Source organism: Strongylocentrotus purpuratus, unplaced genomic scaffold (genome assembly GCF_000002235.5).
Source record: "Strongylocentrotus purpuratus isolate Spur 01 unplaced genomic scaffold, Spur_5.0 spur5_scaffold_9, whole genome shotgun sequence".
NCBI lineage: Eukaryota > Metazoa > Echinodermata > Echinoidea > Camarodonta > Strongylocentrotidae > Strongylocentrotus > Strongylocentrotus purpuratus.
Genome location: NW_022145615.1, coordinates 28,669,024 through 28,693,989, shown reverse-complemented (window position 1 = coordinate 28,693,989; position 24,966 = coordinate 28,669,024). Strand labels below are relative to the sequence as shown.

The following is a 24,966-nucleotide window of genomic DNA, read 5'->3' as shown; positions in this document are numbered from 1 at the left end:
TATGTGTATGGGTATACTTAATTAATTAGCTATTTAAAACTAATACTAGCGATCAGGAAGGCTACATGAAGGCCTTTGTGCGATATGTACATCTTGATGTTTATTTCTTTTGTTCTCTATATGGTCTTCCTGAAGGTGTAACAGAGTTCAAGTTCAAGTTCATGTTCATGTTTCATGCTCTCTGAGCAACTCGATCATGTATGAAGACTTTTATTGAATTTTTACAAATGAGTATACACTGTAGCTGTAGTTTGATAGAAACAAAACATTTGAAAATGGAGAGACTTCAATCCTCACTTATTCGGTATGGAGAGTTGACATTTAAGGTATAATAAGGGGATATTGGATTTGATGAGAAGGAATTTATGAGTAAGTGATTTCAATCCCATGGGAGAGGAAAGAACATGACTGCGGAATGTTACCCATGTTCATCCTAGAAACATATCAAGGAATTAGGAAATGTCCATGAAGTATGTCCCATGACGTATAATCAGTAAATCTCTATTTCATGAAGTATACTCTCATCATGTAAAATGTTAGGAACCTGACTAGCATTTTACACATTTGTTGCCTCAATGACTCAATGTTTAAAGCTAGAAATCAGTAGGATAATTGATTTAGAGATAATAAATACTTAATTTGATTTGACACTTCAGAGTGAAATGGATTTGTTGGGAAAATGGTAAACTGTTTGTTATTCTATTCAATCATTGTCTCAGTTAAAGGTTAGAAATCATTGCTATTTTGACATTCCACTGATATACATGTATCCTGACTGCAAATGTCTGAAGTTATTTTAGTAGATCACAGTATTTTTAATCACAACATTTAAATGTTCGGGATTTTTATATAATATTGAACCTGATTGGTTTGATTTGGGCAATAGCAACCGATAGAAGAAGCTTTTTCATGACCATGAATAGCATTTTCCTATATAATTAGTGCATCTCCAATGGTCCCTGACTCACTGCACAGTCCTGCCTGGGTGGTATACAGCGGAAGAACTTGATTAAATTGAGTGAATCGTTACGAAGCAATGGGATCCCAATATGTTTTTGATAAACATGGAGATACATGTATCACTCACGAGAGATTGTCAGCGCAGAGTTGATGAGCGCTAGGGATTTGGGGTCGGGTGAAGCAAATACAAAAGAAATTCGGACCAAAATATCACCTTTTTCCAATCCCGGGGATGCGCAAATATCTGCTGACAGATAGACCTAACTGAAATGAGTCAACTGAATTGCTTTACTTACATCTCTTTCAAAAATAGTCCAAATCAGCTTTGTATACAGCGTACATGTAGTCATAAACTTATGATTCTATCTGTTGTATTTTGGCATTTTTGAAATTGTATGAAGTTATACATGTATCTGATAATGTCAAAAGTGCAACCGAATGTTGAACAAGCATTCAAGATGTCATTTGTCAGCCCTTTGCTTTTGTAGTTCAGTAAGCTATGAAAGATTTAACTAGAAAGTGGAAGAGCAAAAAGGCTCATTAATCGTGAATAGTGGTAAAATCCACAAATTTTGTAACATTGTATAAAATGAACATGTATGGTTACTTGAATTCCTTAACCACATTAAGGAAATCGGTGGACATTACGATAACTTGCAACAAAGTTGGAACATGCAATGTAGGGTCTGCGAGTACAAGAAGGCATTGTATGAACCATCTTTCCATCTTGAATCCATAATGTACATTTTGAGTAGCTAAGTTTCTTTTCGTTCATAATATCTTAATTACTGTTCCTTGTTTGATTGTTATGTTTCTTTTCTGCTGTAATACCGCTCTGATCAGCTTGTCTGTAGTAGCGCTCAATAAGAATCAATTATTATTATTATTATTATAAAAAACATATTTGAATTGAATTGAATAGGGGATCCAGCTTTGACTATTTAAAAAATCTTTTCTAATGTTTTGTGTTGAGATGATGACAATTGGACTCTACTGATTGTTTTCCTAGTTATGAGTAAGAGTAGACCCTTTCTGTTGTCTGATGATGGATGCAGCTCTCTTCAGTCACAAGAATATTACCATTTTCCTTTTGAAAGGGAGGGGCAAATTAGTGTGTGATTAAGGACAGCAGCTCTGACTGTAATTGACGCGGATGTTTTGTTTCTGCCCAGAGGAACCGTTATTTGGAATTCTCAGTTTGCCTGTACATTGTTAAGCCGCGGTGAGAGGAAGATGGCACCTTCCTTTTTAATTTCTTAAATTAGTGATGACATCATGAAATAGAAAACCACACATCCCCAAAGACTTTATTGTTTTTATTCCATAACTGTGCTACTTTAATTTTCTTCCAACATAAAGCAAACAAAATGCTAGTCTTCCTTTTCTTTTAGAATCTGAATACATCCCTCAAAGTTTTCTTCCATAAATGATGAAATATTGTTTCATCTATTTTAGTCTTGTTCTATCTTTAGAGAGGGTGGGGCCGCCAGGGTATCCATATTGGAGTAAAATGATTTAATTGGATTCATTTGAAATAATTGTCATATTTAACTTGGATGACATTTGGAGGTAAAGGAAAAACAGTTATGACGCAAAAAGTGGCATTGGCCAGTGTATTGTGTCATAACAATTGGTTCTTTTCCCACACCCACTTGAAGGGAATATTGAAGCATAAATAGACAAAGACCTTGTCAAATACTTTTTATATTTGTCAAGGTGCCTTACTATTGTTAAATGTGTGTACTGATTTAGAATTACAGCCAGTTAGCAGTGGTGATTGGAGGGGGTGGGGGGGGGGATGGGGGTCTGCAAGGAAAAAAGGGAAAACCCAATCTTGCTGTAGTACTCAAAAGAAAAAGAATTATGAAAAAGGCACCTAGAAAAAGACCTAGAAATGGGAGATTCTCTTTGTTCTTGAGGTGTTTTTTTTTATACATGTGCCCCCCCCCCTTCTTAAGAGATTCATGGATCCACTTTGAGATAGAAAAAATAGCCTATGAATATGCAAGCTGGGCAAGCATGTAAATAAATACATCCTCACTCTCAGCCTAGAGCTATGGGATCTGATACCATAGCTTTAATTTCAGCGCTAATTATATCCTAAAAAAGGGAAAAGCTGAGGGTAGCCCCCAATTGGGAGTAGGAAGCAAGCAAGGGGAAGAAGCCTAAATGGAAGAAAACGTCTCGGACATCAGGATAATTTCATCCCCGACAGGATATTACGCATCGCAGAGTGGAACGGGGGAACGGTCGCAAACGAGGCAAGTTGCTTGGGTTGCCGTGATTTTGTCCCCTATTATTGTGTTTCTCGACTGCTTGGGGTTTATTTTCTCATCTTTTCTGTAACTGAAGATGTTAATGGTGATGAGTCACGCGGGTCTACAAACCTTTCTCTCTCTGCCTATCATCACCCTTGTATTTATGGATTATTTTAGGTTCTGTTTTTTTAGGTAATACTATCTAATTTAAGACCAGGTGGGATTCAGTTATGACTTGATTCGCCTTTGGATTAAGGCATTGCTTGTAGTGTTGCTTTTTAATTTGTAGAATGTATTCAAGAAAATGAAGAAAGAAGGTTCCAAATCCATGTACATTTCTCTGGTCACAATATTGGAGTTACAAACAAATGTATATTTCATAATCGGACATTGCATAATTTGTTACATAAATGAAATTTTAACAATGTTTGTAAATGCTTAATTGAGTATTTCAAGTGCTTTCAACTACGATTGCCAGTCTTCTTACGTAGGATTGACCACTTGGCGACATTCCTTGTTGTAATGAGTGCTACTTCAAACCTTTTCCATATCCATGAGAGCGTGGATATGGAACATAACTGTAGTACGTTGTAGATTCTGTAAAACATGATGTCTCTTAAGCCATTGCCTGTGGGAAGCGGGTTGTCCCTGTACTAAGCCTATGAGAATGAGAAAACTCGGTAATCAACATGTTAAATGAGATGCCCTTTCGTAAGAAAAGCCTCTTGGACGCATGGTGTACATGTAAATATGGATGGTAAGAAAAGTTAAAGTAACGCGTGGGCATAACGTACGCACTGGACAAGCCTCGGGCATACTGGTTATATAGCTGCACTACTCGTGTATAATGCCTGTGTAATTCAAGCCTCTTCATATATTATTCCATGAAATACTTAAAGAGATTGACGTGTGTGTGGAGGAGGAGGAGGAGGAATCCTTATGAGCGATACAGACCAGCCGAGGTTAGATGTCTTTATGAGATGAGTAAGCCACATCCATCATTGAAATTAAAAAAAAGAGAATAAAATCGTCAAGTAATTATGTAGGAGATTCCAGTCACCTAAATGTCATGAACCCACCTAAATTGATGATAAAAAGTTGGGTTACATCATGATCACTCTATATGGTGTGCGTGCGTAGATAATAGAGGGAGAAAAAAACAGGATTGTGGGTGATTTACTGCATAAACTCTTTACCACAGGTTTTATTTTCCTAGTTTTCTAGAGCAGTTACAAACCTTTCTAAAAATTAAATTGCTCACTGATTTGTTCTATTTTTCACTGATACAGACCGTGAAAATTAATTTATCTAACACTTCATGCCTTGTACATTGTTTATGTAAGGGATGTTTTGTACACTTTCCTGTTTCATTAACGATGGACTGCATCATAGATCAGGGCCCCGTCTTACAAAGAGTTACGATTGATCCAAATCAATCGTAAGTCCTCCAATCAATCGCAAGTTTGCAGTCTCCTATCTCTTATGTACATAGTTACGATTGATATCAATCGCAAATAACTTACGATTGATATCAACTCTTTGTAAGACGGGGCCCTGTATTCATTCCTGGCTCCTGCTGGGAACGGGGAAAAAATGCGAAGTAGCCCCAGAAATGCCAAAAAGAGCCCCCTAAAGTCATATTAAAGAGCCTCCCAAAATTTCCACAGAGTTCAATGCAAAACAAATTAAAGAGTGTTATTTTCATGCAAACAAGCTTGAAAAGTAGCCCCTGAAATTGTTTAAATATTGGGAAGCATCTCTTGATCCATCTATCATCCTCATCTCCATCTTCAGTTATGAAAGATAATCTTGTAGTTCTGATAATGATAGCTCTCCAGCCTTGCTCTTTATATTCATCATCATCCTCATCATCATTCTCATCATCATCCTCATCATCATCATCATCATCATCATCATCATCATCATCATCATCATCATCCTCATCCTCATCATCATCAATCATCATCATCATCATCATCATCATCATCATCTTTATCATCCTCATCTCCATCTTCAGTTATAAGAGATAATCTTGAGTTCTGATAATGATGGCTCTCCAAATCTTGCTCCTTATATTCATCCTCATCCTCATCATTTGCCCACTCTTAATTTGATAACCACAATTAAAATGGAGATAATGGGAAGCTGATTCCCAGAAAAAGACGCGAGCGCATCCCGATATGCCCTTGAGTTCATCCCACTACGCAGAGCGACGACGAAAAGAGACATCCAAAAACGCAAATCATTTGCGTCATTAGCACTTCCAGTGGCTTCATTAAGTCGTACGTTAGCATCCTCGAGCCTCTTTATCAACCACCCCTATCGCGGGAAGAGAAACCAGACACCCGCCTCATTTGTATAATGAGAAGATGGAGCTGTGGTATTAATACAAAGAAGAACTAAAAGATATGTAAGGTGATAGAGAGTGAGATCATTACTGAAGCAACTGGGAGGGGATGCGATAGGAAGCAATATCATTTCTGATTCATTCATTAGGTGCAGGGATCAGAAATACCGTGTGTGGTCTTTCAAGAGATGGTCGGATCTTTAGCCAATCGTCAATCTCTCAGTTTCATTCAAATATTCAGCTCCAGCTACTCATTAAATATTATTCTACCTATAAGTCGAAAATGGGAAAAAAAGAAAAAAAACTTAACAGATGTAAAGCAGAAATCAGAGGTAAATAGTGAAAATAATGAAACCCTACATGACGATGAGCTTTGTTAATCTCTTAGGATAGACATCTAGGAAGCAATTACCTGGAAGCCATACAGGTACAATCAGGATGAGGAGGAGGAGGATGGTTTTAGGCGTTGATTAGCACTTGTATGGTTTCACCTAGGAATTGATTTAGTTTCTGAGTAAAGGGTCCCATTTGACTAATTACAAAGAGTGTAACGACATGTTCCTCTTGTTTCTAATACCCCTTTCATAGTGGCCTGATTTTCCGATGAAAAAGCCGCTATGAATGGTACAGAGGAGAAATAGTTAGCTACATAAGTAGCTACATGTACACCAAGCACCAATAAATCAATATAATTTTATATTAAAGAGGAACTTGCTCTTTAAAGGCTAAGTCCACTCCAAAAATAATTGGCTTTTAATAGATGCAGAAAAACAAGAGAAACTGAGCACAAATGAGTAAAATCGGATGACAAATAAGGAAGTTATGAATTTTTGTAAAAGTATGGAACATTTGGATATCACTACACAAATTGCCAATTTGGTTATCAGTTTGTGACATCTTTGCCTCACTATTTATCAATTGCTTTTTGCCTAGGTTATATGATTTGTATCATATTGCGTGCATGACATTTCACAAAACCTTTATGAACTTTGAAGAATTGATACTATTTCCTGAATATTGTATATTCATAGTTATTGATTTTTATATGAATAGTTTATCAAAATTCACATTTTTCATGATTTTACTGAAAAAATTACTCTATATTATTATTGCATCCACAAAAAAACATGACTATCAATATTACTTGGATGCTGGTGTGAGGAAATAAGATTTTTAGGGGGAAAATGGGAAATTTATATTATCAATATAAAGAAAACAATTAGTGGATAGTGAGGCAATGACGTCACAGACTCATGATTGAATTGCCAATTCGTCTTGTGATTTTCAAAGTCTTTCATGCATTAAAAATTCATAACTTTCTTATTAGTTTTTTTTTATTGGTTTGTATGATTTTTCTACTTCTATTGAAAGTAAGTTATTTTTGGAGTGGACTTGCCCTTTAACAGTAGAGCATAAATGTGCTTGACTTTTCCTCAATCAGACATTGTCTGCTAAGACCAGAGCCAGTACTGGTATAGTACTAGCACTTTTACTTTTCAAGTAGAGTTAACACCCTCCTGGCTCTCAGCAGACAACATACTCTACATAGGTTGTCTTCTGAGTACATGACAAGCTGTATTCCAAATGCCTACATCAAAAAGGAATCGATCTAATGTTGGCATGTGCGAGGAATGGATACATCTGGTTTTTCTATGAAAGCTACACTGTAGAGCTGGAATTCATAATGATAGCTGTTATAGAAAAGTCACATACTGCTACCAATCCTATAGAGGATTATGTGTGTTGTGATTGGAATAGATTTGGAAAGGTTTACTGAACAACCAAGACCTGAAAATCACTTACATTTACATTTAAAATGACAACCGTCAGAATAAATCATGCACCATATTTGTACTCCTCTACAGGTGTGTCTTGTCATAACATTTAGTTTGTAGTGAGTTTCTTTCAAACATCAACATGACCTCCAAATTTAGAATACTGTTTTTTTTAAATAATTCTCTTCCTTTTGAAGTCAGAAAATTGTTTTTTAAGGAAAAGTTCATAGAGGCATATATATATGAAGTTTAGAATATCATTCACTTTGCCAGGCCCTGTCTTATAATCAGTTGCGATCAATTCATATTGATCTGAAGTAGAAAACAATTGCTACTCTGTACCAAAGAGATTCACATTACTTTTGCAACTTTACGATTAATTGGAGGACCTGTGATCTATTGCAATTCTTTATAAGACAGGTGTAGTGTATGATGTCAGAGTATGACTAGAACATGCCTGTTCCGTTTTATTCTTCTTTTCTTACTGTGATCTTCCTAATCTTTAGTGAATTATGTAAAACCTGAGAAGTAGATGAGATGTTGTCTTTGAAAGAAGCCTTCTCATTGGTCGAATGAGACAAAGTTGGTAGTTAGTTTCCATATAAGGTATATCCTGATTGGAAGGATATGTCTCATTTCTTCTCAATGATAACAGAATGATTAGATGAGTGTGAGAGGGAGAGAGAGAGAAAGAGAGAGAGAGAGACCAACAGCATACAGAGAAATACTAATAGATTGAGACTGACAGACAGATGAGAGAGAGAGAGAGAGAGAAAGAGGGAGAGAGACAGACAAACAAACAGGAGTATACAGAGACAGTGGGAGAGACATGTATACATAAAGAGAGTGAGATGGGGGGGGGGGGGGGGGAGATGTGGAGGAAGGGGAAAAAAGGGAGAGGGAGAGAGTTAAAGAAAAATCATAACAAACCACTAAAAAATGGAAGGGGAGTGGGCGTGGTTAAAGAGTACTTCCATGCAGTGTGTCCCATACAACAAATGTCTTTCTACACATATGTGATTTAAAAAAAGAAGAATCTCTTGGCATAACCGATGAAAAATGGTGCTTGTTGGCACCCCTACCTTTTGTCATAGTTGTATGGAGAGATCATGTGGATAAATGTCATATGCCATACGGGATACATTGCCCGGAATCACCTAAACAGAAGAGATGGAACTAAAGAGGGCTTGGAAGGAAATACCAGTACTGGAAATATGAAAATCAACACAGCAAGTTAAAAGAGAATGTGAGGAAATGTAAAGTAGGAAGAAGTGTAAAACATTGAATCAGAAAGGAACGGGGAAAAAGGGAAGACAGAGAGTCAGGAGATGGCTAGCTGTGCCTAATTGAGCATAGATGTATCTCGCTGTGCACCCAACAAGGCACTGGAGTGTGTCAGAGATTGTGTGTGTGTGGTGTGTGTCGCTTGTGTGTTGACTTCTGCTGCTCTCAAGTTATCCTGCCGAGCGGTGCTGTAAGACCATGTAGCTAGCAGACGGATGAACAGCTCATTTTACCGGCTGACTTGCGAAGCATCGGGACGTTAGAGCTGTACATACACATACACTGCGTGGGATCGTAGTCGGGAAGATCATTTGGATTTGGTTCGCATCATTCAGTGTAGCCATTACATTCTGATATTCTAGATGGGTTTTCAGACATGGTGAACTAACTAGCTCTGATGCTATGTGACTGACTAAATTGTTGCCATTTGCCTTACAAGTCGTTTTTTGTTTGTATACATTATTTGGGTACTTTGAATCTGTTGATTCCTTTATTCTGGATTGAAAGCTGATGGGAGTTTCAATTTCATTTGATTGCTCTGTGCTATGAGGGCTACTTATCTAGGCAAATTGTGAACGACACTGATCAGGATTGTACGACTACCAGATAATATATGTCTAGAGGAAACACTCGATATCGTTTGTCACTCCTATGGTGATCATCGAATCTAGCATCCAAATAGAAGGCCATCTACAGTTGAAGATGAATCGAAGGCAAAGAGCCTAGAAACATTTGGCGTTGGCATATAGTTTGAGACATTTATCTGTATATAATGCCATCAAAAGCTAGAACTGGTCGCATCATGAATGCCCTTCTGAAAAAGTTGTCCTTTGGGAGCCGTGTTAGCACTGCTCTGGCTTGTGACGTTTCAGAGGTAAGATAATTACGACATCATCTTAAATTTTGGCTTCGTATGTAGCGTTCATGTCTGCACACAATGATGCCTCTTGTATAACTACAGGTACATGTAGCTCTGGTTAGAGCCGAGCAGCCAAAGGCATTGCACACAAGCTTATGATACCCTTTGACACCTGGGTGGAGAGTGGCAGTTGTAGATAATGCTCATGTTTCAGAATGAATACATGTACCTTTTTTCCTTAGTTGGTTTGTGCATGTCTTTTTCTGTATTCTTTGATGAAAATGGCTACATGTGATTTTCTCAGTCCTGAAGATGATGATCTTTCTCTCACAATCAAGGCCTCAACTAAGTTGTTCAAGGGTTTTGGAGGTCCTGAAATGCACTATAAAAGAATGAACTATTAATATTATTATTAAAGGGAAAGGACCAAGTGTACTCCAGTGGTTCTGACTCCATTCCTTTGGACATAATCTCATACCTGTATGAGTACTACAGTACCGGTAGTTGAAGTTATCAACCATTTTGTGCAAGAAAAGTCTTGGATACATTTCTGCTTGACATTTTCTTATGGATGTACATGTAAGCGATGTGGGAGTTTGGACTAGCGGTTATCACAATTCTATTCATCAGGATTTATCAGGATTACAGTTTGAATGACCAATACCATGGGGTCTGATGTTCTAACCTTGTGCATTGGGTAAAAGCACATGTAGTGAAAAGTACAGTTTTTTCGTTTTTTTTAGGAACTTGATCAGAATTACTCATTTTGCAAACTTTCTGTAGTTTGGTATTGATAATAATGAATACTAATTTGTTTTATTTCTCTTTTTTCTTTCTTGTTTGTAATTTTCTCAGGTAACCCTAGTAAGTGCTGAGAGACTATGTCGATACTTACCGGCCACCTCGTTGCCCAAAGACCTCGGTGGAACAGCAGAGATCAACCATCTAGATTGGCTCAACTCATGTCTGGACCAAAACAGCGATAAGAACCGCAACTCACGCGATCTGAGCGATGCCCTCGTAGATACACCAGAGGCCCTAGAGGCCAACCAGAAAGCAGTAGAACTGTACGCTCCCGAGAGGATCGATAGGATCCCCGATTTAGGCTCCCCTTCAGGAGGGTTCAAAGTGGACATTAGCCTTAGAGGTAGTACGGAAAGTCTGGAGTCAAGTCATAGCGGCACGCAGTCAGACCCCATCCGTGGCAGCATAGAGGATATGAAAACAAATGGTAGTAGTAGCGACAGCGCCAATGGTACAGGTAACGGTCAACACATCACAGACTCTCTGGGCAATGGCTCCTTAAAAGACCACAGATTTCGGGACATGGATGATGAGGAGAAGATACTGAAGGACGCAAAGGAAAAATACGAAACTGAAATTGTGGAAAAGGACGCTGACGGCGACGGTATCCCGGAAGGTCCACCGCCCAAACCACCTCGCCCCCGACCCAACGATTCACCACCCCCAGTTCCAGATCGAAGGGATCTACCCGATTTCTCCGCCACAGAATCGGTGCACCAGTCGACGGATAGCGGTATGGACATTGAGGCGTTGGTGTCCTATGTTCTCAACATGAGGCAAAGTGGGATTTACAAGGAGTATGCAGCCATAAGAGCTGAACCTCCTGCAGGGACATTCTATGCATCAAAGTAAGTAATCATTGATGTAACTGTGTTTAATACACTATCATCTTGTACATGTTGTGAAAGGAATCCAAATCCAGAAACTCTCCTGAATGGTTAAACATGGCCATTTTAGCAGCAAGAAAATTGAGAATTTGCTAAATTCAGGATTGTAATTCAATCATTTTGCATCATGAAACTATTATGAATCTGGACCACTCACACAATTCCGGAAAATTTCTTGCATACAAAAGTTTTAGGTTTCATAAGATAGGTGAATATCGTCTGTTAACTCTTAGACTTAAGCAAATATTCAACAGCAGCCTACTGGCTCAAAACAGATGACATAGAGCTTTGTGAGACTGTTGAAAACCACTTATAACTGAAAATTTTAAGCAGGATTATGATATCTTTTAAAGAAAAGTGACCCAAGACAAACTGGTTGCTGATGGCAAGGTGTCTCATGTGGGCTGTGACTGTAGATAAGGGCCCTGTTTCGTCAAACTTGATACCAATAACATGTTACAAGCTACTGTTATAAGCTACTGAAACCATGGCATCTGATTGGCTGAAAGCAAATTTGTCATAGAGATTTAGCATTTGTTATAGATAAAAAGTTTTATGAAACAGGCCCCTGATTTAGGGTACCTCGAGATGAGATGTGACAAGCTTTGAGTGGGATAAGATTGGAACATGACGATGGGAGGGGATCTTAAATGCATCATGCAGGGTGCAAGCTTGTAGGAAATTGCAAGTAAGGCATAGCTCAGCCAAGTTCTTAGTGGATTAGAAAAGGAGGAAATTGTGATTTTCATGGTGGCTTAGTAGGCATGAACTGAGCAGTGACCCCCAAGACCCTAGTTAAAAGTCAGAGAGATAGAGAGAGGGAGAGAGAGATGAAGAATAGAGATATCGAGAGAGATGATGAAAAAGGTATTTATGTACATAAATGGTAGAGAGAGAGAGAGAGAGAGAGAGAGAAGAAGAGAAGAGACGTTTGAGGAAACAGAAGAGAGCTATAAGGAGGGAGAGCTAGAAGGAGTAAGGAAAATCAATATCATCAACTTTCAATGAAGTGAGCAGTGACCCAAGACCCAAGTTTACTGTCAGAGAGAGAGAGGGAGAGAGAGAGATGAAGAATAGAGATACCGAGAGAGTCAATGAAAAGATATATGTATGTACATAAATGGCAGAGAGGAGAGGAGAGAAGAGAAGAGAAAAAAGTTTGAGAAAAAGAAGAGAGCTATAAAGAGGGAGAGCTAGAAGGAGTAAGGAAAATCAATATGAACAAGTTAGTGATTCAAATGACAGACCATTAGATCCTTGGGCGGGGTGGATGTTCCAAAATTTGCCAGTGATTTAAGATATTTAGGCATCCCTTGGGATCCTCTATTCTTGTGGAGGAAAAAAAATAGAGGGGGAGGAATAGGAACCGTTGAATTAAATGATTGCTGGAAATATGAACGAGTAGTCGGCGTGGGCAAAACAGTCTCGCTTGATTTAATTACTATTCTGAAAACCTGATGTGCATTTGTCATTTTATAGATATGGAAGGAATGTTTTTATTATTGATCCCGTCTGGAGGTAGTTGCTCCAAAAATCGGCTCGAGGAATGAGATTCTTTTAATCTCGTGATTGGAACCAGTGATAGCTAGAGCTTAGTCATCATCATGAAAGCTAAAAATGCACAATACATCTCGTGAGATTGAAGATTATCATTAAGTGGAATCAGAAGTGCCGTTGATGTAGACCATGTGAGGGTAGATTATGAGATCAAGCTTGTGATGCTAGTCCCACTCTTACGGTACATACAAGTAATAATAAGAATATTCCGCTTTTATATAGTACTTAATACATTGATGATGTCTCAAAGCGCTTCACAGACTATACTATTACCCCGGTTATCGGATTCAGGCTTGCCCGCACACAATGCATGCACATGTAGTAGAGCAGTAATTCTCTATGGTTCTTAATTTTTTCAAAATAAAGTTGAACGACAGAAGTAAAGTGAGAAGAAATCTCTGCTTCTTTAGCTTGAAGTGAGGATGACCCCCTGTAACGCACCTCCTGACAGTCGTAGGTTGTCTTCGTAAGTGGAGAATCTTCACTTTTGAAGAATGCCATCTTCTCTTCAGATCTGTGAAAGAAACAGCGCAGTCATCACTGACATCTCCCAGCATGCTCTTTAGGATAACAGCAGGACCTACTGTGGCAACTATTTGGTTTTGATTTTGGGATTTCTGTTTTTTTCAGATGCTCTTATTTTGGAAGAGTTCATTTTGATTTCAGCTGTCTCGTCTACTTCAATCATGGGAATATCTCTCACAGTGTGTATAGAGCATATAGGAAGTCTCATGATAATAGGTTGAATCTGTGAGAAAAACTGTTTCAGAAAATTAATCACCTTACTAGTACTACTTGTACATTTATTTGTTTAGGAGTGATTTTACATTTAAATAAGGTCTTACCTGTATATTTATCATAAAAATTTTATTGTGTAGGCCCAAAGTTAATGTAAAGAATTGATAGATACCAAATGTAAACAGTTGTTATAAAAAGGCACCACTCTCGCATTATTGCTCACCCTAAATGTGTAGGATGAAATAGAGTTATTTTGTGGTTGTTAATAGTTGTCTGGAATATTTTCAGTAGGCTGAAGGTTAATTAGAGTTAATAGATACATTTACCATTTGAAATGATTGTTGCAAGAAGGCACCTTTCTCTCATCATCAATGACCCTAAAAGTAAAGGACTGAGTAGAATCTGTGGTTGGGAATAATTCATGTTTTGATTTGGCTGATTAGAATTGATAGGTATTACTTCAAACAATTGTGAAGGAAAGATACCGCCCCCTCAAAGAGAAATATAGTTCTATATCTCAATCTGTGGTAATAGTTAGCTTGAGTACTTTGAGGGGGATCAGAAGGATTACCGAGAAAGTAGTTGCAACAAGTTGTCGATGACAGGTCGTAGCAGGGGAAGGTTCCGGCAAACTTTTGAACTTCTTGAGTGGGCCACTCAGTATGAATCACAGAATGAACGGTGGTGCTAGCTATCCCAGGCCCTGCCTGCGCAACCCACTGGCACGTAGGTGGGATTGTTGTTTGTTTCCTGGGCTTGAGGCTTGTTGTTTAGCCCAAGGTTCTATTGTTTTCCTGCGATGGCGTCTTTGAAGCCTTCAGCAGCCGTGTAATAGAGAGATCATCCAAAGTTCGTTGAAAAGTAGCTTTGTAACTTGACTGATTAGGAAAGTGGGTTGATGGTTACGATGAAAGTCGTCTTTGTGGAGATGGGGATTTCCTTTTGGTCACTGAATGTTTCTCAGAAAAAAATTAAACTACAGATGGTAATTATGAAATGTAGTGTCCATCTTTTGTGAGGGGGAAGGGGGGGTGAACGTTCATGCGCTTTAGGGGTTATTTCTCTGGTATTCACCCTTAAATTGACCATTGTTAGAAACGTGAGTTTTGTCTTTAGGATTGTGATGTTAAAGGTAGATCTCAGATGTACATGTTAATGATGTATTTACATGTCTGTAAGAATCAGCTCCAAGATCACTTTTAGTTAAACCTCATTGACAAGTTCATACCCATACTTTCTTGCAGCTCTCTGCAAAATCAGTTGAAGTTGAGATTTCCAAATCTCTATCTGTTTCACGATTCATAATACTCTTGTTTATTATGGTTGGGTAGACACTAGACAGGATGTCCATGTTGTGTGAAATGAACGTTGGTACTTCCATGGGCAAAGAAAAGCATGGGAAAATAAATGGGTGTAATTGTTTTCTTTGCTATCTGTCAAGTCCTTGAATACATTTTCGGTTGCAATAATAGCCCTAGACACGCTAAATGAATCATCATTGCCCATGTACTTGTCTGGGGAAGAAGTCGGCCCATTTCTAGTTAACCCCAACTATTAACATGATTGGTTACTCAAATCTTTCTGCCCCTATTGAATTGAACCAGACATTCGCAATCAAGAGTTTATTTTTTCAACGATTGCAACATTGCAACATTCCCGGAGCTCTTCCTCTATACCTCTCTGTCCTGTTTCTCTTCATTCTGTTCTTCTCATACACTGTTTTCCACTGTTTCCTCTTCTCTTTATCTTTCTATTTGCTCATCTCCATCAATTGATATCCTTGTTTAGGTAGAGTTGTGAGCTCTGAACAATTAAAAAAATAAAATTCAATTGAAATTTTTAGTTTGGAAAAAAAATGGAACAGGAAAGATATAATGGATAAAGAGATCAATTAAATGATATATATGTTTATTTGGAAATTCTGTTCAAATATGATTGGATTTCAGAACAAACCTAGTCCTAGATACATGACATTAACTTAATTTTCGATATATGTGTTACCTGAAGCCTGAAGGCATCAAATATAGTGCTGCCTGATTCCATGTTTAAACATGTGTAAGCTGGGCATACATATGCACACAGGGCATTATCAAATCGCGGAGAACTAGAGCAATTTGATTCCAAACCAGATCACTGGGACCAGTGCGGATCTCTGAAGTAGGCTAGCTACGAGGGGTATCCCTGTCATAGCGTGTCCAATGGGTTTGGAATCACCTAGAGGTTTGATCAGGTGCCAAGAGGGGGGCTGACTCACCCCCCTGCATTCCTACATTTCAGGGAATCTTGTCCTGGTGTATCGATGACATCGGCAGGTGACCTGGCACTCTGCCGCTAGCCTGCTTTGCATCCACACTGCCGCCCTCTAGCTGCCGAACTTGAAACTAAATTGTACTGCATGTGCGTGTATGTGCTGTAGAAGTTATCCTTCAAATTCAGAAAATCCATAGATTAAGATATATTGCAGGGGGAAAGTTAAAACAATAAGCCTGTTTATTAGATTTGTCCAAACATTGCGATGTTACTAACATCATGATTTTACAGTGATAGTGCAAGAAAAACCCTGAAACACCATGCCAACAAATCTTTCTGGTTATGATTTTATTCTGTTTTAAACAAATAACGATCCATGAAACATTCTAGCTTTTTTTGTCCAAACGGTGACAATCGAAACATCTTAATTTTATGATACAGGTTTCTACACTTTTTATGGGTGTGCTTTATTCGTCACCTTGCGTAAAATGAGAATATTAAGAAGATACCATCTTGGTGTAACGCTGAAAGGTCGACTGAACAAGGTTTTGGCAGTGGGAATATCCTTTTTAAAGCCGCTCGCGATTTCCATCGTGGTATGAATCACGAATAATGCAAACATCCCTTGATGATCATGCCTGTAAACAAAGGATTAATCATGATTCCTTATTTTTGCCTGAATATGGACTTCTTTCATATTTCCATGTGGGTGCTTGAGTACTTTCTGTTTGCTTAGAATATTGCGAGTTGACATGCACTGATTAACTCTGCTTTTGAAGTGGGCATTTGTCAGGTCCTTGATTAGTAGTTGTGTCATTGTCATTCTGTATTTTGAATCACTGAATGTACCTTCTGACACCCCAAGGGACATCATTCAAACATCGAAGCAATCTGTAATTCAAATGTCCAGGGATACGTAGCTAGCAGCAGGCACCCCACCATAAGTGATTGAGTGACATGTGGCTATTCAGTCAAGTCAGTGACTCATTCCTTCAAGCAACTCTTAAAAAACTAGATGCTCGCAAAAGAAAGAAAAAGAGAGCGAAAAGCTGCACACTCTCAATCCTCGTGAATATTTGATTGAACTGAATCCCCCGGTGAATGCACACATACTGGTTACATATTCATGGATGCAGACATCACTATGATGCGTGCCTGCCTGCCGGGCCTGCCTGCATGCATGTCAAGTGTAACAGAATACCCACACATGTTTGGAGGGCGATGATCATCATGATCACCATCATGATGATGATGAAGTGGGGTACATCTGCTTAGCATCTGTAGCTTGTGAAGGGGAAGGGGGAAAGGGGAGAGGACAAAGGGAAAGGGAAAGGGGAGGTGTCAGAGAGGATGAAAACCATATTACCGATCTAGCTGGGAGCAATAATGAAGCGGAATCAGTAATATACAGTGATTCGTGGAGAGAAGTTTGTGGTGAAGTAGTAGGGCATGATGGTGAGAATGTGAAATGTGCGAGCAAGGCTCGATGTCAATGACCGACAAATGGAGGAACTTTTCTCATTACGAATGGCCCCGATAATTTCACGCCTGCTCGATTGCATTATGAAGTGTAGATTGCTGGGCAATCTCAGTTGATTTTAGATTTAGCAAGTAATATTCTATCCTAGATAGATTCATTACTGCTTTCATCCTCTATTTTTTTTCTCTGGGTATGTTCTTCTTCTCACCTTTCAATTTTCATCTGCACTTTTTTTCTTCTTAAAAAAAGAATAGTTGACCAATTTTTTTTTATTTGGTAAATCTCTTTTCTGTCTGAATTGTCTTGCCATTGAAGCTCCTAAGATCAAAAGTGATTAATATTAAAGTGCCAAGATCATCTGCTGGAATCACTAATGGGTCAATACGAATATCAAACCTGACTGACACCCAGGCACCTATCATGTATAGTCTGCTGGTTCAGACTGTATCTTGACACCTGACCATCGAGCCCTGAGCTATTAAAGAATAACTTGTCATGAGCAGCTACTGCACAGGACATGGTAGGGCTGCGGTATGGATTATAGCATCGCTCTTTTGACCCTTTATTACCTGTTACGACTGACTTGAGGGTTTGTGCCTGTGAACTGCATCATATGGCTGGAATGACCAATAGTAGGTCATTATAAGGGCACTGGCCTGATTCTCTGAAGCAGACTCATTTAATACCTCACTGATACTGTCACACCCGTTCTCCTCTGGGAGCCATCGACAAGGCCCTCTCTTTTACAAACCAGTCAGTCGCTCTTACCGCGCTCTCGCAAGTGTCTTTGCCATCAGCACAGGTGACTACTGAGCTGTCTCAGCAATGATGACAGACAGAGTTGATTAGCCGCAGAAGGTGCTACACGTACTGTTCAAATAATCACAATTTTCTAGACTGTATGAGGCCCCTTGTTGCCTGATTGCCCTTTTAGGGGTTTCCCCCTATATGTCTCATTCATGACTTAACCCAAGGTTACTGACCTAAATCTCACCTTTTGATTATTTTCTTTCTTTCTCAAATTCTTTCTGTGGATTAAAAAAAAAAAAAGTACCCGGTATACCAAATGAAATATGTGATTTATGTATATGTATTAAATCTTTTCCTTTCAAGTTTAATTGATCTTGGAAGTTAACAATGATTGAGACATTTTATTTACATACAGTAGATGTACTCAAGAATTGATTGAATTTCTTCATGTATGTTTATGTTTTATAAAACAGGTATGTGCACCAAGCAAACAACTGGAATTTCGAAATAGAAGTCATATTGTACGTGACAGATTTTGACAATTGTTATGCTTCTGCCACCAAAGGTGGTACCAGAGGCATCCTTTTGTTTAAACAAATAGTGGCTTTGTTGTAAGCTTGTCACATTACCTATAGTTCTATCTCTTGATTATTCTCTTCAGTATTTGTGGTGATATGAACTATTCATTTGCCTGATTTGGGCATCCACCAACCATAGACAAAGGTCTATTACTGCTAAGTTTTGAAGACCAGTGTAAATTCTGTCAAAACTCGACCACCATGTAATTTTGATTCCATTTTTAAAATTCTATTAAAATGTGCTTCCTCTTCTCCTCCATTGCAGACACAGGCTGAATGTGCATAAGAACCGGTATGCTGATGTCCTCTGTTACGACCATTCCAGAGTCTTCTTACCCATACTCAACGGAGATCCCTACTCTGATTACCTCAATGCTAACTACATGGATGGATACAAGCAGAAAAATGCCTTCATCGCTACACAGGGTATGTAGTCCCACTCTAGTCAAAATGTGTAGTGTTCCAATTAATGTTTGAGTTTTTAAAATGATTCCAAGGTAATGATCAGTAAGATACTGGACAAACAAGGAAGGCTAAAAATTGATATGAAAATAGCCTGATGAAATACTGAGTACAGGATGGCAGTCTTGTGATACAGTTAGTGTTTTTTTTGTCTTCAATCCAACATTTTCAATAAAATTTGGCCAAAGTCAGGTAGTATCTTTAGCAGGCTTGATAGAAATTACATGTACACATAGTGATACCTTATTAATTTTCATTGGTCATATTTGCAACAAGGAGATACATTTTTTCACAAAAGATAGGAACTATATTTTTCACTGAGTAATTCTCTGATCTCTTTCCGATTGTGATATTGTAAATCAAGACACATTTTCAACAAAGATAGCGATGAAATCAAATGATTTGACTTGGATATACCAGGAACCCCAAGTCTGCCGGTCTTAATTGTCATAATGTACAATTTACCACTTTGTTCTATCTATCTTAGGCGCTTTACCAAAGACTTTCAGCGACTTCTGGCTCATGATCTGGGAAAGTCAATGCAGGACCATCGTCATGACAACCAGGACGGTGGAGAGAGGGAGGCTGAAGTGCGGCCAGTACTGGCCACTGGAGGAGGGAACATCAGGAGAGTACGGGAAGATATCTGTGGCCAATTTGGAGATTGAGACCAGGAGAGATTACACCATCACAGTGCTGACGGTTCACAACAGCACGGTAAGTTATTTCATCTGGCACATTTTACAATTGAAAGGGTTTGAAATTTCAAAATGGTTGTTGATTTTACAATTGGAGGATACTATATTGTTTTACCAAAATTCTAAGTTGAACTTAACAATTATGGAAAGCCGTTAGCTCCTATGGAAATATTTTGTAAAAGTTACTTTAAAAGGCACAAAATATTGATTGAAATCATTCATATTTTTTATTATCAAGGAGATTTCATCTTCTTGATGTGGAATTTATAAAAAGTCTAAAATACTTCATTATTCGCCTTTGAATATATTTTAAGACTACAAATGGCTCTCCATGATTTTTAAGTCCAACTTAGAGTTAAGTTCGACTTAGGATCTTTGTGAAACAACCCACAGAAGTGTTTAATTGCGAGTACTCATTCAGGTGGGAAGTACACAGAGAAAATCTGAAATTGAAAATCTCGGAAGATTTGAGACTAATGCTCACCGAAATATGAGTACTAGTGCCTTCTATGTTGTGCCACACCTACTCGCTTGCATTCAGTATCAATGGTGGCTTTGATTGTTACCGCAGAGGAGAATTTTAACAACTCTGTATGTCACTGTACCGATGATTAGGTTTTGTATTGTGTCGTCATAATCAAGCTTGACCTGAACTGACAGAATCTATGACAAGTCTAGGGGACCAGTACAAAAAAAGGAGGAGATGGTGTTACATTGTTTCCATGTCAATCTTAACTTTCACTCCCTCTAAATGTTTATACAGACCAATGAAAGCAGGAGAATAACCCACTTCCAGTTTACAAGCTGGCCAGACTTTGGGACGCCGCGCTCTGCCCTGGCCATGCTAGAGTTCAGGGAGGAGGTGAGGCAGTACCAGTCAACATCGGTCAAGGAGATGGGAGACGAGTGGACCGGTCACCCAGGAGGTCCTCCCATCGTGGTCCACTGCAGCGCTGGTATCGGTAGGACAGGTGAGCAATCGTCAAACTTCTGTTAAAGCCCCACTGCACTACTCATAGCTACTTGCGCCCTCTATATAACAAACAATGCACAATCAGTGACCTTTGGTTCCCCATGATCCTCTTTTTCTTATGATAATTGAGAGCTGATTTGATGAGATAACCACCTGTCCAGGGACCTTGCAGGGTGGTCTAATCCCTCCTGTACACTATTACAGATGGGCTTTAAGTTTTCGAACTCCCCTGTACAGTATCGCTGTCCAGAGTTGTCTAGAACATCTCTATAGATGATTGTTCACCGTTCGTTTTTCCCCAACTTATTCACTTTTTTTCTGAATAGACTCAAAATTTTGGTAAAAGAGGACTGAATACTTGTGTAGTGGGAAGCAATTGATTTTGAGAAAAGAATGGCTGATATGGAGATTCCTTTTATAAAATTGAAGAATTAGTTAAGGAAAGAAGAAAATAGTTGACATTATAGAAATGGATGACTGTGTAGATGAGGGGAAACTGAAATTGGCTGACACATTACACATAAAACTAGGAGATGGACTCTTTTCTTCATTTTGTACAGACAGTGAGATCTTTGAGGACTGGTGATCAAAGTAAACATATAATATAAGTCAAGATTTTTTTACTGTCAATGTGGTTATCAATTTTTTAAAAACCCTTTCCTTTATCCTCTTTTGCTGCTCAGGAACTTTCTGTACCCTTGACATCAGCCTGGCTCGTCTAGAGGATGTGGCTACAATCGACGTCTGCAACACAGTACGTCTCATGAGAGCCCAGCGTGCCTATAGCATCCAAACACCAGACCAGTACGAATTCTGTTACTTTGCTCTCGTGGAGTACGCCCAGCGCTCCGACAAGCTCCCGTCGTCCATCGATTTCAGCGGGTACGAGGATAGCGAGAGCGACAGTGATGATTAGAACCTTCGGAGGAACCTTCGGAGGAACCTTAGAGTAACCTTTCTGTTGCCACAGGCACTTGTTGCAATGACTAATGAGGATAGGTATCCTGGGTAGTGTGAAGTTGAAAGACATATTGTAATACCTCTGGAAAAGCAAGACATGGATGGTTCGAAGGATCACTGCACAGGGTGGACGAAATTTGCCAAAGTTTAAGACTTCTTGTGAAAGGAGCGCTCCTGTAGAGAATGGAAACTGCATACAAATCTAGTGTCATCATCGACTATGATGAAGGGATCAAAACACAGTGGACGTCATTATCACTTTGACATCGTACATCATAGTCAGTTCTATTCACTCTTTCACATGCCTTGTAGGCCTTGTAGCCCAGTGGTTGCATACAGATGGTACCAAATGTTGAGGACTCTCAAGGAATACTTTGGACTTGGACCTGAATATGAGCATCTGCTGCAACCCCGGAGAGATTCCTATAGGAGGTCGACAGATAGGCCATTAGGGAGAAACAGAGAGAGGCCATTCTATGGAATACTGAACAGTTTGGCAGGTGTCCCAGCTCACAGCAGTTCTCCATCTGTAGTGGATTTCTGCGTGCGTGAGACTGCTTCACAGAAGAGAAAGAGAGGGCTCAAGAGAGATATCATCTTCGAAGATTGGACAGTACAGACTAGAAATGAAACTTTTCTGCAGTCCTTGAGTACGGGGTAATCACTAACCTTGAAAGGCACCGTACCGACGAAGACTAAATGTACGGAGAGTGAGAAGATAAAGTGTTATTATCAGCACCATGGGATGTGATGACGATGGCAAGCAGGTCTCAAGGAGAAAAGAACCCCCTGTGGCTAACTTTGAGACTACCACCCTGATATTTTGGGGTATGTCACGGCACAAAGAAAATAGAGGGAGAAATTAAAATGATATGTGTTGTATATTTCATCTCATCAAGTAAGAAATCATCTGTTGAGGGCCAGAAAGGCATAAGCTGCGTCTTTAACGGATGTGACCTAGTGCCCTTCTGGCTCTCCATACATGATATGTTCAGCTCCCAAGAGGGAAGTGCTTAGTGACCTCATCGTAGTATCCAGTATTTCAATTCAGTATGAAGCAAATGTCAAACAAAAAGATATTTTTCGGGTATGTACGAAAGGGTTGAAAAAGATAATATTCTGTCATAAATAAAAGAGAAAATACTATATATTTTATAATTTCTGCCTATTTATATTAACCATAAGAGATGTTGTGGTGGTGTACGAGAATTTACGGTAAAAATAATAGCTCAGATTGAGTACGTATGTTGCATATGATCATGTATATATTTATATATTTAAGTATACTATTTAGTTTCCAAGATGTAAATGATACTTGCTACCATGTACATGTTTGTGTAATTGTTGTCTGTTTACAAGTATTTGTTCTGATCTGTCATGCAAGCTTGTGTCTTGGCTATTGTCTTTGATGCACACGTTTGCTTTGTCATGAATAGATCATGATTATTTAGAAAGATTGCATTAATACCAATTCACATTTAAGAGAAAAAGAGGGCGAGACATTTTCAATCCCTCCATGGGGTTTCAAGGTTGGAGCATCTGTAATTTCTTTTTGTGCACATGTTTTGCGTTCAAGCTAATAACAAGATAATAACTATGTGTTGTTACGCATCACCTTAAAATATGCGCTTGAACTAATAAAGTGGTGTAAGTTTACTGCCAAACTTGGTCGAGCACGTTTTCATGTAAACAGGGCCAGATGCAGTTAAGTTAAGTAAGTGCACAAGTCAAGGGTAGTTTGCACAAGAAAGAGATTTATACGTAGCAGTAAGTCAAAATAGTGATTGAATAAAATCAAAATTATTTTATTGCCATGGCACACCCAATTAGCTTTTTATTTTGTTACCACAAAAAGAGTAAAATATTAAAGATCATGAGACCTCAAAAATAAATTGCGATTATGATTGTTGTTTTTTGGTCATATTAGCTGGAATATCTGGAGATTGACTTGTTAACAATGTGTAGAATGAAACTTACTTGTTGAATGACCTAGTAATTCCGTATCGCATTCATTTTGTTGTGTATATTTTGCTGCACTATGCAAGTCATTTGTAACAGACAAAAGAAAAACTACTTCATGACATCTACCTGCGTGTGTCCAGTTTGGACCGATTCATATCCTATCATATTTCATAACTGAAAGAGTTGATATTCAGGCACCTTTGCAGTGGGGAATAATTGAGGGGAATAATTATACACTTTTTATGTAATTTTATTTAATTACTTCCTTCTTATTATGTGAATTGTTGAACTGAAGACTCTGCACAAAGAAGTAGTTTGAAAGTAGTATTTCTGTTTAATCCTTGAAATACCTGATTATCTATATTATAATTTTGTTATCTACATTTAAATGGAAAATAGCTTTGTTCTTCTTCCTATTTTGCTGTACTAAATACACATTGAATGGAATGAATGCTATGATATTTTAGTATCTTTAAAGCAAGCAAACTTGAACCAATCCTTGAAACTTTTTTATTTGAGCGTTAAAGGTATTTGAAATGAACAGTGTATTTTGTAGAATGGAGAAGACATATTTTCAGGTTCGTAGCTCCACTTATTGGATTAATGTTTCAAATAATTGTACAGTTGATAATTAATAATTACAAGATTTGAATTTGGCTCGAGTTCATATGTCCTCTCTGCACTCATCAGTGAGATCATTTATTCACCCCCCCCCCCCCTTGATTTTATGATTTTAAATGAGCGATTATCCAAAATAGGATTATCATAAATGTTTATAAGTTGGCCCATACATCTTTCTTAAGCTACTTGTACACTCAAAATCTAATATGGGTTATTAGTTGAAGAAAAATAATGCATTTAAATAATATAATTTGATTTTGTATTGATAGGGGTAGTAGACATTTTATATTCCACAGGGGAAGGTAATAGGATGTATTTAACTTGCCATTATTTCAGATTTATTTAATATTGGTTATATTATACTTGTTTCGCACATATACATGTATACAAGTACCTGTATGTATGTACTGTATGTAAGCTGTTTCTACATATTTCTGTATCTGAGTATGTTTGCTATGGTATGGCGAGTATGTAAATACTGATTGTATGATGTTTTTTTTTTCTCTTTTATTTTCTTCTTTATTTCTCTGTGGGGTGGACGTGGTGATGTCTATGTAGTGCATTTGGACATTAATGTTGAAGTTTGTCTCTTATCAAGTGTTCAGAGAGTTTGAACAAACCTGATGTGAATATTACAAAAGAGAAATCACTGTCATCATATAACGATTCCTACGTCTTTATTTTTGTACTGTTGTGCAAGTCTTCCTTTTTTTATAACGCAGAGTATAAATTAAAAAAATAAATTAAAGGAAAAATAGATCAT

General features: G+C 38.3%; 1 protein-coding gene across 1 annotated transcript in view; it reads left to right on the top strand.

The window, feature by feature from the left end:
• The window catches only part of LOC764213 (tyrosine-protein phosphatase non-receptor type 9), a 77,982-nt gene extending 53,119 nt beyond the window's left edge, over positions 1 to 24,863 (top strand). Inside the window, exons 6-10 of the mRNA XM_030976327.1 lie at positions 10,339 to 11,135; positions 18,793 to 18,953; positions 19,477 to 19,706; positions 20,451 to 20,658; positions 21,344 to 24,863. Coding sequence (XP_030832187.1) covers positions 10,339 to 11,135; positions 18,793 to 18,953; positions 19,477 to 19,706; positions 20,451 to 20,658; positions 21,344 to 21,576 — 1,629 coding nt within the window. The 3' untranslated portion in view covers positions 21,577 to 24,863. The remainder of the gene's footprint in view (positions 1 to 10,338; positions 11,136 to 18,792; positions 18,954 to 19,476; positions 19,707 to 20,450; positions 20,659 to 21,343) is intronic.
• Positions 24,864 to 24,966: the final 103 nt, after the last annotated feature.